The 16,562-nt window shown below is 40.0% G+C and overlaps 1 protein-coding gene across 13 annotated transcripts in view; it reads right to left on the bottom strand.

Annotated features, from left to right (window-relative positions):
- The window catches only part of TTLL5 (tubulin tyrosine ligase like 5), a 149,823-nt gene that overhangs the window by 69,909 nt on the left and 63,352 nt on the right, over nucleotides 1-16,562 (bottom strand). For 12 of the 13 annotated variants that reach the window (XM_060758169.2, XM_060758177.2, XM_060758202.2 and 9 more), the window contains exons 21-22: nucleotides 5,777-5,928; nucleotides 3,072-3,390 (exon numbers count right to left, since the gene is read on the bottom strand). In XM_060758169.2, the coding sequence (XP_060614152.2) occupies nucleotides 3,072-3,390; nucleotides 5,777-5,928 (471 nt within the window). The remainder of the gene's footprint in view (nucleotides 1-3,071; nucleotides 3,391-5,776; nucleotides 5,929-16,562) is intronic. The other variant, XM_060758210.2, reaches the window with a different exon arrangement.

The following is a 16,562-nucleotide window of genomic DNA, read 5'->3' as shown; positions in this document are numbered from 1 at the left end:
AAACACCTCTCTGCTATAGAGGAAAGGGCTGTTTTAGGATCAGAAGGGCCCATGGTGCAAAGGCAAAGGAGGGTTCCATATATCTCAGAAAGTATTAGAAAGACAATCCGAAGATCTCATAGGGAAGCTCTCTCTCAAAAACAAACTTCTGGAGGATAAATTCAGTATCACTCGACTTATCTATCTTGTGGTCTAGGGGGAAAGCCAAAGTATACATTTTATAATGAAAATTCTTTAATAAGCTTCACTGCAAATTGGGCACAGGATGGAAAAAAGATATCTTGATATTAAGATGAAAGTGGCAGACTACTAATTTTGCAAGGGAATATGATACCTCTATATAGAGAAAGTTGGATCCAAACTAAAGAGGTTACTCTTAAATCCCACTGAATTCAACCTGAATGTTAGTCATGACTAATATAAGTTCCATTAATTTCCATGAGATTTTAGTGTAGATAACTTTGTCTGGATCCAACTCAGAAAATAAATACATTAATGAAACTTGGAGAGAGCTGTTAAAACCTCCCCAGTGCCTCAAACACAAGGCTGCATTTTCCATTTACAAAGGCTCTTGAAATAGATCACTGAATATCCTTAAAACATTTGATCAGACTCATAAACCTGGAATAATATGTTCATTATCTTCAAAAGAAACTAAAAGCAAAACTGAATTTTTAAGATTAATCCAAAATGCATAGCATTACAGCTCTATTGAAACAAGCTCGCAAAGCCAGACAAACTTGTTAGCTGCAGACCATATGATTGTCTCTTGAATCCCAAGATGCATTGATCATATCAAACTGGGCTCTTTCTTTCCTCTAACCACAGAGGTAATTGCAGGAATGAGTGACAAAACCATTATCTTTTGATGCAATAGCTTTGACAAGGATAGATGTTTCCACTAAGTAAGTTCTGTATGGCACAAGGTAATAGAGCACTTTTCTGATTTTAATTGTCCTTTTAAAGTTAAAAAAAGGGGGGGGGGGTAGGAGAAATAGAGTGTAACAGACAGAACCTCCAAGGTCATATGGGGGACAAGGTATATGGGCCCTTCCACACAGCTCTATATCCCAGAGCATCAAGGCAGAAAATCCCACAATATCTGCTTTGAATTGGGTTATCCGAGTCCACACTCAGATAATGTGGGATTTTCTGCCTTGATATTCTGGGATATAGAGCTGTGTGGAAGGGCCCAAAGTTCCAGCCCACTTCAATCAAGATGGTGTTTATCTCCTGATTGGAGTCAGCTGTCTCCCTTACATATAATGCCTGATTACAGAGCCTGCACTGGCAGTGAACATCTGCCTTCAATAAATTATGCTATTCTTGCTGCAGCAAAAGCCAACCCAAAGTCTACCTATGTGAGTAGAACCATCACTAAGACCAGGCAAAATGTGGTAAAAGGATCCCAGTCAGTGCTAGTGTCACAGTGGTGACACTAGGTCAAAGGTCTACTAAGCTTAGGATTGGTTCTAAATAGTCTTCCCACAAATATAAATATAAATGTTACATCTGGTTTTCACTTCGAAGCTATCACGGGTAACAGCAGTCAAAATGCCACATCAGTGAATGTAAAAAAAACAAACCATCCTTGAATCCAGGATCTGACCCTGGGGTAATTACACTGACCTGGTTTGCATTAAATAATCTTAGTTAGATGAATTTGTGGTGGGTGGGGTGTTAACCTCTCCTAGCTTTGTTCACCAGGATTGTCTGTATGGCAGCAGGTGAAGCCTGGAGAGCCCACTCAGCTGTTCAACAATCTTCCTTTCTAGGCTAGCTGAATTGGTCTCAGCAGTGGTGCTCCCCCCCCCCCAATTCTCAAAAACTTGTGCTGGGGGACTTCAACATCAATCCTGAAACCACTCTGTTGGAAACAACTGGGGACTTCACATCTCTTATGATAAGTATCATCTGACGAAACCCATGCTGCAGGGCACACTTTGGACTCAAGTTTCTTGTGCTACGCAAGATTTTGCTGGTCTGGGTGGAGGAACTTTCCAAAGTTCTGTTTCATGGATAGACTTCCTACCTGGTTAGGATTTAGATTCACAGAGAGATGGAGCTTCTGTAGGACTGGTGGTGTGTGCTATTAAGATGGTCTACTTCAGAAGTTCTATGAATCTAGGTGGATTTCTGATGGTCCTTGGTACATGTCCTTTGTTTTGGCAGGGGATCCTGCTGGAAGATCTGGCTGATCTTTGGGAATAATATGTAAGCCACCCTGAGTCTCTTCAGGGAGATGGTGGCAGGGTATAAGAATAAAGTTGTTGTTATTAATAGAACAATAGAATAATAGAGTTGGAAGAGACCCTGTGGGCCATCCAGTCCAACCCCCTGCCAAGAAGCAGCAAAATCATATTAAAAGCACCCCCGACAGATGGCCATCCAGCCTCTGCTTAAAAGCCTCCACAACGCTCTGGAGGAGAGAGTTCCACTGCCAAAGAGCTCCCATAGTTAGGAAGTTTTTCCTAATGTTAAGGTGGAATCTCCTTTCCTGTAGTTTGAAGCCACTGTTCTGCGTCCTAGTCTCCATGATAGCAGGGGTTCAGTTGCTTCCTTTCCTGCTGCCTTTATGTCATCAGGCAAAGCCTTTTAAATTTAGACAGGTCTTTGTTTTTCAACCTTTTGTAAAAACAGACACTTTTAATGTGGTATGTTATGTCAGTATCTTTTTATTGTGTTTTAAATATGTTTTAAAAACTGTTTTAACTTGTGTTTTGCAATAGCATTGTTTAATTGAACCAATAGTTTTTTGCCTGTACTTTGCTTCAATCTGTAAGCTTCTTTAAATTCTGCACTGGAAATATGTGTGCTATTAAATAAATAGTTTGTGGGCTTATATAAATGCTTTTAGTAAATAAATTCCTTTTTATGGTAATTAAAAACCATTAGAAACCATCACTTCATCTTGTGGCAATAATTTGTATAACAAATGATGCTCAACCTTTAAAGGTTCATGAAATTCTGCACCAACCACCAAATAGGCCATGGCAAGCTGAAGCTTTTCATAAGCATACTTCCTCATTTAAAATCCACTTTAACCAAAGCAATCTCATGAAAACTCTTACCTTAGATTCTTGTTTTCATGAAGAACCTGTAGCAAATTAAATGGAAGCTCAACACTCTTTGGCACAGTATCCAATTTGCTCTCGCATGGTGGCCCTTCACTTTTAGGTTTCTGTTCAAGTTGGTTCTTTGTCAACTTCCCCTGATGAGAAGGCTCCATCTGCTCTGACAACTGTGGTTTAGATTTCACCTTCATATTTTTAAGACAATCAGCTGTTTCATTCTGAGGTATTTCTGGTTCTTCATCTTCTTCTGTTGTCTCCTCTTCCTCTTCGCATTCCATTTCTGACTTGAGAACAAAATCAGTTGACTGCAAAGTCTCTGTAAAGAATCAATATATTACCGGCTCTAAACATTTTAGTATCGGTGAAGTATGGTTAAAAAACTTTAGCTCTTATATGAATCAGTGCAGAGTCTTGAGGTTGTGGAAAACAGCTTTTATTTTTACTGAAAAATCCTAGTAGCAAGTGGTGTAGATTTAACAAAATAAATCCTTTCAGAAAGAGTTTTGAACCCAGGGAAACTGACTTTTGATAAGCAGATTTATTGCTTTCACACATTAACACTAACAGTCACTGTAATGCTCTGAAAAACCCGCATCACCTTGGCCAGTCCGTTGAAAATTTATGGTAAGAAGCAAACTCTGGTAAGAAGCAAACTATGGATCTTGAAGCTTTATGCAGAATGGTGTTTGCAAGAAGAAAAGCCTTAATTGCCTAACTTGTCCTTTTCTTTGAAGCCAGAATGCATATTCATTTTGAATTATGATTTCTTGGTATGGGCTTCAAAACTAACGGTGTCCTGAGATTTTTCCTGCAATCACTCTATGTATTACAGTTGACGTTTTAAAACAAACTAAAATATAGATCAGCATTTTAACAGCCGAACAAAGAAAAGGAATTAAAATGCTGCAATTAAAAAAATATCATGAGTTGATGGGTAAAGCATGTAGAGAACTGAAAATTTACAAATTAGTTAAAACCTGGAATCGCTGACTGCTCAGAAACTACACAGATGGATCATGGGGACGAACGGCAGAAACGGGTATTGAGTGAGGTGGTAGCATTTGCTTCTTTCTGGATCCCTTCAGATTTCCCCCTCTTATAACTATATAAATATGCTGTATATCTGAGGCCATTCAGTACTTCATCTGAAAAATTGGATTTATATATAGAGTTCATGCTAAAATAAAAATTTGATTTAATGTTTTTGCACAATTTATTTTTCTCTCTCTTCCTCCTTTTCATCTTTAAGAATGGGCATGGCTGTGCCTTTAACTGAAGCCTTTTGTATCATCTGTCTCACTCAAAGCCACGTCATTAGATCTGTAACTTTTCAATGTCATATTTTAAAATGTCATTGGTATACTCCAAGCCACAACTTTACAAACTTTGTCAAGAGTTTTACTAGTTGCAGACATCTTTATTACTGCCATTGTTCTTGTGGAATGTGCCAGCACAAGCTATGGCCATGGTCTTTTTGCCTGGTGGTAACAGAGGTGAACGCATGTTTTAATTCATCATGACAGCTGCACATTTCAAGTGTGTGGACCCATTGTTTGTGGATTAAAAGATAAAAACAAGGCCTGAGTGTGTATGAAGGTTTGTGTTCATGCAATGTAAATTTTAAGAGTTCATCTTACATTTAAGGTGCATCATATTTGACTCTAATGATGAGACAGATTAGTGCAGAAGGCTGAAAGAAATATGCCTTCACAAAGTCAGGCATTTGAAACTCTCTTAGGTAGGAATAATTGGTTTGATCATGTCACTTCATTGTTACTGAAGTAATACAAAGTTTCATTGATTGAAAACTGAAAAAAATCTACGTTTTCTTGCTACTAGACAAACAACTTTGAGGATCAAAAATCTTATTTTTCTTGCAAAGATTTGCGTTGATGGACCATTAAATGCAAAAAAGTAATTGACTGAATTTTGCAAGACCAACTATTTATTAATTGGAAACAATTCCTCAAGCAACCAAGGGGGTGACATGGACTTCACCTAATAGCCAATACAGGAATCAAATTGGGTACATAATCAGAAGCAAAAGATAGAGAAGAACCATTCTGTTCACTAAAATGAAGCCTGGAGAAAATTATAATGCAGACCATAAGCCACTAATATAAAAAATTAGAAGTTGAAAAAGAACACTAAAACGGATAAAATAAAAAGATCATAAGCTGCTAGATAGTTTCAGACCAAAAACAGGCAACAGCGACTGCACTGTCTATAGCTTTAAACACTTCTTCCTCTGTACATGAGTCAGGGCATTGTGGGCAAGCATAAGGATGCTGAGTTGTTTGTTCTGCTCCACAATCGCACAAGGTGGAGGATTCTTCTAGGTAGTGTCATTTTGCCAGGTTGCCTTTTGATCCGCCAACTCCGCTTTTGAGTCTGTTCAGGGACTTCCAAGTTACCCATTTTTGGTTTGCCCCTGGAGGAAGACCCTCATGGGGGGCATTCAACTGGAATTGATTTATTCTTGCTGTTGCTGGAGGAACATTTAGAGGAGTGGTGGTTCTCATTAAACTTTTCCTTAAGTCTACTGGGAGGAGGCTGATAGCCATATAGTGGGTGGCTTTCATCGTGTTCAACTGTATTGTTCTTGCAATTGGCAGCAAGGAGATAGGGCCCATAGATGCAAATCAAGCTCCTTATCCTCTAGACCCGTGCTCTAATGCTACTGTGTCAAGATTTGTACTTACCTGACAGTCTTGACTGTCTTGGTCTGAGTTTGCCATGACGTCGTCTTCGTTTCCGTACCTCTAGTGACAGAAGTTTCCGCTCATAAAGAGCAGCATGAAGCTGAGCATTACAGTCCACAACATCCAGACCCAGTTCTCCAGCAAGAGCTAAACTGCAAACGAACAGAAAGGAAAAAATAAAATTAAAAACTAAAATCAAAAATCCTTTTCTCTATGGTTATGTTTAGAAAAATGTACAAGCTAATCTCCCTGCTAAATAACTAATACTTCTTTAAAGAGGTCTGTATACAGTCTCACTTATTGGAGCAAGCGCACAAAACTCAGCCTATCCTACCTTTCCAAAAATCAATTAAGAATCAAATGGTTCACTAATTCACTTTTTCCACTATTTAACAAACATGGTAACATTCTATATGATCAAAGTGGGCTATCATTTTTTCTTAGAACATTTATATCCCACCCTTTGGCTGAAGACCTCAGGGCAACTTACAAGAAATGTAATTTAAAACGATAAATAATAACAATTTTAAAAGACTAAATATTAACTCCGTTGTCAGTTAAAACAAGTCAACTTAAAACCAGTTAAAACAATTAAAAATAACAAATGTGCAAGCGAGATAAAATCAATTAAATCATTTAACTTCTGAAGGCTATAATAAAAAGTCATGTTTTCATTTGGTGCTAAATGGGTTGCCAAGGAGAGACTATTCTACAACTGGACTTGCCTTTACAGAGGAGACTGTTTCCCATGTCTTCTAACAATGTGGGATACAGAGATGGACCCCCCCCCCCATTAGAGCTCAATTTTCAAGCATATACAAGGGGAGGCACTCCTTCAAGGATTAAAATTCCAAGCCATTTAGGTATTTAAATGTTATCACCAGCATTGTGAATTCAGATCGGATGTATATTGGCAGCCCAAGCAATTCTAAAATAATTGCTATGGTTTCTGAATAGTGCTCCAGTCAACAATCTTGCTGCTGTATTCTAGACAAGCTACTGTTTCTCAGTTGTCTTCAATCCCACACCAAGTGCATTGTAGTAATCTAACCGGGATTTTTATCACTATTGTGGCTAAATTATCACTATCTAGAAAAGACTATAACTGGTGGACCATGAAGTTTGCCAGATCCTCCAGTAAGAAAGATATATTCAAAAATTCTGTCAAGCTTCAGAGGCAGTACAAGCCATCCAAGGTAGCTAGATCTGAGACCTAGCAATCCACAGAGCTTCTGTTTTATAGGATTCAGATCATTTTATTGGCCTTCCTCCAGACAATTACATCATTCAGACATTGCTCCAGGACCTTCAAAGCTCCAGCTAACTCCACTGATGAAGAGGACGAGAGCTAGAAGACTTTTGGATACTGATGGCACCCAATACTCAAGACTCTGAATGACCTCTCCCAGAGGTTTTATACAGATACCGAACAACATGTACATCAAGATATTTTAATCCGTAACAGATAATACAATGAAGAGGAAAAGAGAAGAACATATTGGGAAACACTCAGAGATAATAATAGTTACAAGTCCATATGCCGTGCACCATTTATTATCACTAATGGGTGATCTTAGAACCTTTGCTCTTAGATGGAAAAAAAAGAGTGAACAATTCAAAACAGAAGATAGACAACCTTATATATTATTAATAGTTGGTCTGCCCTCTCCCCCAATAAACAATGCAATATGACCACTACCTCCAAGGTAGTATTTCTGCAACAGCTAAGCATACTCATTATGCAAAAAAGCAAAGCCAGTATTTTTTTTTCTATCAAAACATTTAAGAGAAACAATAAGCCCCTTGCTACAAAATATATAGTTTAAAAAAAAAACACTTCAAAACACATTGCTTCCCAAGCTGAGTATGGTCCTAGCTTTACCCATTATAACAACTGCATTATAAAACATGTAGAATATAGAATTCTGGCAATGAAAAACATGGCCACTTACCATGTATCTATATAACTATAACAAGACTTCCTGTCATATCAAGATGAACTATCCTAACTCCCTGAATTGGAACAAAGACAAGAATCATATAATTTTGTGGCAATGAAACATGATTTTGTTAGCCATTTCTTTATTCGTGTTTTTTCACTTTCAGGATGGTCATGTGCTCCTAACCTCAGCAAATGTGGAAGGCTGACTATATATGTAAGCCCACTGTTGGGAAAAGTAAAACTGAGAGGTTGCTTTATTACCTGATACTGTTGTTGAGAAATCTAATGGCTTTCCACAGAAGTTGAGGAAGCAGGAACCCATTTTGTTTCCTTCTGCTTCAGGGTAAGCTTTGTTTAAATTTAACTGCTTTCAGCACTGCTTTGTTTGAGAGGCGGGGCTTCCTGAGTTTAAAAATTAACTGCTTTGTTTGAGAGGCGGGGTATAATGGATTAAAGGAATATCCGGGCAGGGTGGACAACAGATCCCACCTCCGCCCTTGGATATACAGCGTGGAACAAAAGGCTGAGCCTAAGTGACCGAAGTATTTGGTAAAAATATAGCTGCCACCATCTCAGAATTGCCGGCCTGAGGAACTAAAAGGGTGTGATTGTATTTTAAATAAAAGGACGTTTGAGCTCTTGAACTACAATGGCTGACTGGACTTTGGAGATGTGTTGAGAGAATTATTTTTGAGGGAAACGAATGGATTGAGGCGAACACCAGTTAAGAATAAACTAATAAAGAGTTTATTTTGAACTTAATATGAACAGCAACTCGATGAAATGAGTGGTACAAAATCTTGATGCAGTTGCAGTAACTTGGTTGCTTAAATCAATCAGTTCTCTCTGACAGAATAGCTTTCTCAGCTTGAGTCTCTATAACCAACTGTTCTATTATTAGACACAGTTTACTTGGAGCACAGACCCCTGTCTGCCTCCCTCAGCTGGCTATAAGGTATCTTTGAAACCTCTCTTAGGCTCAATAAGACACAGCTCTCCTTTACTAGCCTCTCTAGTAAAGCTCTAGCCTAATGTCTTCACCATATACCTTAAACCTAGAGACTAGCTAAAACTCTTCCCTTTCTGTCAGTTCCCTGCTCTAAAAATCTACATCCTTCTCTGTCTAAATCTCAGACTCTTCTCTCTCTGTCAGACAAGACAGCTCCCTTTCCCTCCATTCAGCTGACTCCACCCCTGATTGTTGCACCCAATCAGGAGTCAGCCTGACTCCTCCTCCTTCTTTGCTCAACAACCAGGAGGCCAGCCACTGCTATGCAGGCTTCGGCCTAGCCGACTAAAAGGTAGTTTTATTACACGGGGCTTCCTGGTTATCCTATATAAACCAGTGTCTGAACCCAAGGGGCAGCTGGACTTTCCACAGAAGTTGAGGAAGCAGGAACCCATTTTGTTTCCTTCTGCTTCAGGATAAGCTTTGTTTAAATTTAACTGCTTTCAGCGCTGCTTTGTTTGAGAGGCGGGGCTTCCTGAGTTTAAAAATTAACTGCTTTGTTTGAGAGGCGGGGCTTCCTGAGTTTAAAAATTAACTCGTACACTCAGTAACCTATACTTTCACCCCTGCATACAGACAACATCAAACACACACCAAGAGGAGGTCATTAGCAACCTCCAGATGGAACAAACACGAAAACTTCCCGTCTCATGCACAAGCTGTGGCATGTTCAGCTTTTTCACACTACAATTACTCAATTACATCTGCCCCAAGTGTAAACAGATCACTCGCATGGAACACAGGATCCGACAACTCGAGGACCGTATTAAGACCCTTAAGGACATTCAGGAACTTGAGCTGATCTTAGACACCACACACCACACTGTCCTAGACACGCAGCCCATATCACACCAACATTACGGGGAGGCTCAACAGAACAGCACCTCAGATGTGGACAACCCTCAGGCTTGGAGTAATGTCATCCTTAGAAGGACACATAGGACCCGGAAGCCTCCTCAGAATACTTCCGCTCAGCTGCAGTTACACAATAGATTCCAAATTCTCACACAACTATCACCTGACCAAGAAACACAACATATTGGGGAAGACCAGAATGGCTTAGATACTGATCAGTGGCTCATCCTTGATCAGTGTGCGGGGGATAGCCCTGACTGGGACAACACTTCACAACATTCACACTTGCACAATCCTGCAGGTGTACCATCCCCAACCATAGACCAGGAGCAACAGGAACACATACAAGAGAACCATAGGCTCTTGGACGAATCACAATGGATTGTCCTTGACAAATGCACCGGGGATGTCGAGGAGGAGGACAACACTTTTCACCTACACAATTCACACCAACAGGATCACTTTTCTGGAGACCTACACACTACATTGCACAAAAGGGGCCCTGTCATTCCCGAAAGTAAACAGGTCTTGGTAGTAGGCGACTCCCTCCTTAGAGGAACGGAAGCTGTCATTTCCAGACTGGATGGGATGGCTCGAGAAATATGCTGCTTACCGGGGGCAAAAATACACCATATCACTCAGAGGCTCACCAGGCTCCTCAAGCCCTATCACCGTCCTCCCCTCATGTTGATTCATGTAGGAACCAATGATACTGCAAGGCATACGTTTCAAAAGATCACAAATGATTTTCGAGCTCTAGGAGCAAAGCTAAAAGAATGTAATGTACAGGTGGTCTTTTCATCCCTCCTCCCTGTTGTAAGACACGGACCCACAAGAGCCAGAAAAATAGTACAGGTCAATGACTGGCTTAGAAAATGGTGTCAGGAGGAACGCTTTGGCTTCCTCGACCATGGCCTGCTTTTCTAGGAGGATGGCCTACTGGCAAGGGATGGGGTGCATCTCAGACAAGTAGGAAAACACCTTTTTGCTCACAGACTCGCAAACCTCATTAGACGCACTTTAAACTAGGTCCACCGGGGGAGGGGGACAACAGCCTTGCGAACACTACTTTACCCATAATGTCTGGGAATCGCCAGAAGGCTAAACGGAGGGCTGCACAAACACAACAAAGACCAAGTACCAAAAGCACAATAATCCCAATTAAAGAGCTCAAGGGAAGATCTCAGGGGCTCACATGTCTTTACACTAATGCACAGAGCATGGGAAATAAACAAGACGAACTCCAACTTTTAGCACAACACCACAAATATGATATCATAGCCATCACTGAAACCTGGTGGGATGACTCCTATCGCTGGAATGTAGATATCGAGGGGTATAACCTCTTTCACAGAAACCGAACAAAGGGGAGAGGAGGCGGAGTAGCCTTATATGTCAAAAACTCTTATGCTGCAGAAGAGATTCAAGACAGCAATCTGGGAAACCAGCTTGAAATCATCTGGATAAGAATCAAGGGAACTGGGACTCAAAAAGATGTCATTGTAGGCGTCTACTACAGACCCCCAAGCCAGGAGGAAGAACTTGATGAAGTCTTCTGCCAACAGTTGACCAAACAGGCACAGAGAAGAGATGTAGTAGTCATGGGCGATTTCAACTATCCCGATATTTGCTGGAAAACAAACTCGGTACAAGGTCCAACAAATTCCTCGCTTGCCTTGCAGACAATTTCATGGTCCAGAAGGTAGAAGAGGCAACAAGGGGATTGGCTACTCTTGATCTCATCCTAACAAATGCGGAGGACCTGATCGATGCGGTCGAAGTGGTAGGATCCTTAGGGGCAAGTGACCATGTGCTCCTGCAATTTGAGGTACAAAGGAAGGCCGAAACTAAGACAAGTCAAACCCGCATTTTGGACTTTAGGAGAGCTGATTTCCAAAAAATGAAGGAAACGCTGAGCAGCATTCCGTGGACACAGATACTAAAAGACAAGGGAGTTACGGATGGATGGGAATTTCTCAAGAGTGAAATACTCAAGGCGCAATTGCAAACTGTGCCAACAAAGAGAAAAAATAGGACAAGTGCAAAGAAGCCAGAATGGATGTCCAAAGAACTTCTAACTGTGCTAAGACACAAAAGAGACATGCACAAGAAGTGGAAAAAGGGAGAAATCACCAAAGAAGAATTCAAACAAATAGCCAACACCTGTAGGGAAAAGGTCCGCAAGTCTAAAGCAAAAAACGAGCTCAGACTTGCCAGGGACATTAAAAACAATAAAAAAGTGCTTCTATTCTTATGTCGGTAGAAAAAGAAAAAACAAGGAGGCGATAGGACCTCTTCGAGGAGAAGATGGGGCAATGCTGACAGGGGATAGGGAAAAGGCAGAACTACTTAATGCCTTCTTTGCCTCGGTCTTCTCACAAAAAGAGAGTCTTCAACCTCAGCAAGATGGAGTGGATGAGGGATTGGAGGACATCCAACCCCAAATTGGGAAAGAAGTCGTCCAGGAATACCTGGCCGCTCTTAATGAGTTCAAGTCCCCAGGGCCAGATCAACTACACCCCAGAGTATTGAAGGAACTAGCGGAAGTCATTTCGGAACCATTGGCAACCATCTTTGAGAGTTCTTGGAGAATGGGAGAAGTTCCAGCAGATTGGAGGAGGGCCAATGTGGTCCCAATCTTCAAGAAGGGAAAAAAGGACGACCCAAACAACTACCGTCCGGTCAGCCTCACGTCGATACCGGGCAAGATTCTGGAAAAGATTGTTAAGGAAGTGGTCTGCAAACACTTAGAAACAAATGCAGTCATCGCTAATAGTCAACATGGATTTATCAAAAACAAGTCATGCCAGACTAATCTGATCTCTTTCTTCGATAGAGCTACAAGCTGGGTAGATGCGGGGAATGCCGTGGATGTAGCGTACCTGGATTTCAGTAAGGCCTTCGACAAGGTCCCCCATGACCTTCTGGCAAGGAAACTAGTCCAATGTGGGCTAGGCAAAACTACGGTGAGGTGGATCTGTAATTGGTTAAGTGGACGAACACAGAGAGTGCTCACTAATGCTTCCTCTTCATCTTGGAAAGAAGTGACAAGTGGAGTGCCGCAGGGTTCCGTCCTGGGCCCGGTCCTGTTCAACATCTTTATTAACGACTTAGATGAAGGGCTAGAAGGCATGATCATCAAGTTTGCAGACGACACCAAATTGGGAGGGATAGCCAATAGTCCAGAGGACAGGAGCAGAATTCAAAACGATCTTGACAGATTAGAGAGATGGGCCAAAACTAACAAAATGAAGTTCAACAGTGACAAATGCAAGATACTCTACTTTGGCAGAAAAAATGAAATGCAAAGATACAGAATGGGTGACGCCTGGCTCGAGAGCAGTACGTGTGAAAAAGATCTTGGGAGTCCTCGTGGACAACAAGTTAAACATGAGCCAACAATGTGATGTGGCAGCAAAAAAAGCCAATGGGATTTTGGCCTGCATCAATAGGAGCATAGTGTCTAGATCTAAGGAAGTAATGCTACCCCTCTATTCTGCTTTGGTTAGACCACATCTGGAATATTGTGTCCAATTCTGGGCGCCACAATTCAAGAGAGATATTGACAAGCTGGAATGTGTCCAGAGGAGGGCGACTAAAATGATCAAGGGTCTGGAGAACAAGCCCTATGAGGAGCGGCTTAGGGAACTGGGCATGTTTAGCCTGAAGAAGAGAAGGCTGAGAGGAGATATGATAGCCATGTATAAATATGTGAGAGGAAGCCACAGGGAGGAGGGAGCAAGCTTGTTTTCTGCTTCCTTGGAGACTAGGGTGCGGAACAATGGCTTCAAACTACAAGAGAGGAGATTCCATCTGAACATTAGGAAGAACTTCCTGACTGTGAGAGCCGTTCAGCAGTGGAACTCTCTGCCCCGGAGTGTGGTGGAGGCTCCTTCCTTGGAAGCTTTTAAGCAGAGGCTGGATGGCCATTTGTCAGGGGTGATTTGAATGCAATATTCCTGCTTCTTGGCAGGGGGTTGGACTGGATGGCCCATGAGGTCTCTTCCAACTCTTTGATTCTATGATTCTAAGATGCCCACTTTGCAAGTCAAAACCTCTAAATAAGAAAAAGAATACACGCTGTGTGATATCAGAGTCTGCATCTTTATAGAATAATAGAATCATGGAGCTGGAAGGAGCCATCTAGTCTAACTCCATGCTCAATACAAGATATCTAGCTAAAGCATCCCTGCTAGTAGCTGTCCAGCCTCTTTTTGAAGATGTCCAGAGAAGGAAATATCACCACCTCTCTAGACAATTGATTATATTGGTGAACCACTCTTACTGTCAAATGTCCAGTAAAAAATCTACTCTCTTGTAACTTCAAACCATTAGACCTGGTCCTACCATCTGGAGCAGAAGAGAACAGACCTGCACTCTCCTGTCTGTGACAGCCTTGAAGTATTTAAAGAATGCAATAATGCCATGCCTCAGTCTTCTGTTCACCAAACTGAACATGTCCAGATCCTTCAACATTCCTTCATACGTTTTATCTAAATGCCTCTTATTATCTTCACTGTCTTTCCCTGAACCTGATCTTGTTCCTACTAAGAATATATCTTACAAATGAAGAGCCTGTTGATTCAGGACTATCTAGCTTAAAATGAAAATGTATTTTCCAAAGAGATGTTAAGGAATCCAGAAATGTCACTTGTAAAATACAATGCTGCTGCCTGTTTTAGAGCAGAAAGAGTTTCTTGTGCCTTCTATGTCTTGTTTCACTATAAAACTTAAAGGCCTCTTATAGGGGATCTAACACATATAGATAAAAAGCTAAGGTATTAGTTAGAATAATGTCTATAGTCTCAAGTATATTATCTTACTAAAAGCCATATTCTTCAAAGAATAACAACATTTTACTAGAAATTTTGTAACTGCTGTAACCTTATGATAAGATGGTGAATGTGAGTCACAAATAAGCTAGAAACAAGCTAGTCCAGTATAAATTACTTGTATTGCCTTATTCTCAAAATGCATTTACTTTTTTCCCCTTTGTGTGTTTTTTAAAGCATGAAAAAGATATAGCAGTGGAAAAACATGATAGGTGTACAAATAGAAGATGACTACATTTGGATATTACACATATTTGATCAAGAAGCACAGTCTGGACTCAGTCTGGGCTATGTTTGTGGTGACCTCAGAAGAAGCACAATTGCTCAATCAGTAAAACTTTTAAATCTACAACAAATGTTTAGACTTTTATAGAAATTACTAAGTGATCAGGAACACTGAATCACTACATAATAAATCTTCCAGGAAAAAAACATTTGACAACTCTCTCACACTCACTTACTCTCTCACACACAAAGATTAATTTGAAATTGTTATATTTATAAATTAGTAGATTTAAGGCATATATTTGATCTTATATGGATTCTTGTATATAAAAAGTGACATGTTTTTATAACAGTTTCTTATAACCCCGCACCTTCTGGGGTAGGTATGTTTATAATGAATTTGCTTTACAGTAGATTCAAAAGAATTCCTTTCCATCTTGTAACAATTATTAATGGAATCTTTATTCTTTCTCTGATATACTCCTATTGGGGTTAGATCCAGTCTTAATTGTACCTGATACCTTACTAAAATCCTACAGATGCTTGTAGATTCAGTCCAAGCATGACTAAGACTGGGTCCAGTTCTTTTTCACTCATGAGAGAAAGAGGGTATCTAACTTTGTTTCTAACTTTGTTTCTTGGAAGTAAAGGTTATGTAACTATAAGCAGAAGACTTTGTTCCAAGATGATCTCACAATATATTTTGACTTTTCATTGAAAGTCTTGATTTTCTTAACTGTTGATATCCTAATTTCATTACAAGTTAGTCCATTGCTGTCAATCTCACAATCTGCTCAATAATAATGGAAACACTGCAAAACATTAAATTATATTCAAATCAGTTTGCTGATATACCGGCACCACTTTCTTCATGATTTAAAAACGGAATCTCCCAAACATAAGAAAAAGCAATAGATATGACTGCTTCAAAGTGGCTTAATAAACTACTTGATATCCTATTTTATGGAAATTTAAAATATATCCAAAGGCTCAGCAGTGCAAGGAACCTAATTTATATTTCCCATGAAACTGATTAAAATAACATTATCACTGCTGAATGGATATTACATCAAAACTACACCAAAAAAACAAGGAATGATCAACATCCAATGAGGTTTTCTCTCCTGCTCTCACAGATTTTCCATTCTGGAAAAGCAGATCTGAGAAATTTGCGAGGATTTTATGAACCCCTGAAAATCTTCTTTTTTGACAGATAAAATCATGAAGAGATTTTCTGATTGCCTGTCCTTTCTCTTTCTAAAGCAGTATGTCCCATCTCCACTTTCAGAGATTAGTTACACAACAGAGTACTATATTTTCACAAATATTTGATCTCATGATCACATGCTCTACACTTGGAGTGTGAGAGGCCTCTAATATGATTAGAAGTTTGGAACTATTCCTTTTACTTTAGTACAATGTAAACTCTCACTTTCGTTGAAATAAAATGCATTTTCACTGTTTACTTAATTGCATTACCAGGAGACAGCAGAGTAGAAGACCAAAAGCTGGAAAGGATCACAAAATACAAGGACTGACAAATTGAAATTCGACGATTATGGCAAAAGAGAACAACAATGATACCAATAATGGTTGCTGCATTTGGAAGCATTCCAAGAAACCTTGAAAAGCACGAGAAAAGTCTTAATTTGGACAGAACATCAGTCCACATGCTGCAGAAGGGAGCAATTCTTGGGTCTGCGCACATTCTGTGAAAATACCTCTAATATCCTAGGCCCTTGGGAAGAGCCTGATATTCAGAGATGAATCCCAGACACTTGGACCTAATATGTATGTATGCTGTGTTATGTACAAATAAATCTATATAATAATAAATAAAATTTGCCAGATTTAATGACAAAACAAGACTTTATTTCTTAACATGAGAATCCTTGTTTGAGATCCAATGATGACTTTATGATA

The sequence above is a fragment of the Anolis sagrei genome, chromosome 1, assembly GCF_037176765.1.
Source record: "Anolis sagrei isolate rAnoSag1 chromosome 1, rAnoSag1.mat, whole genome shotgun sequence".
Lineage (NCBI taxonomy): Eukaryota > Metazoa > Chordata > Lepidosauria > Squamata > Dactyloidae > Anolis > Anolis sagrei.
This window is presented reverse-complemented; position numbering and strand designations above follow the sequence as displayed.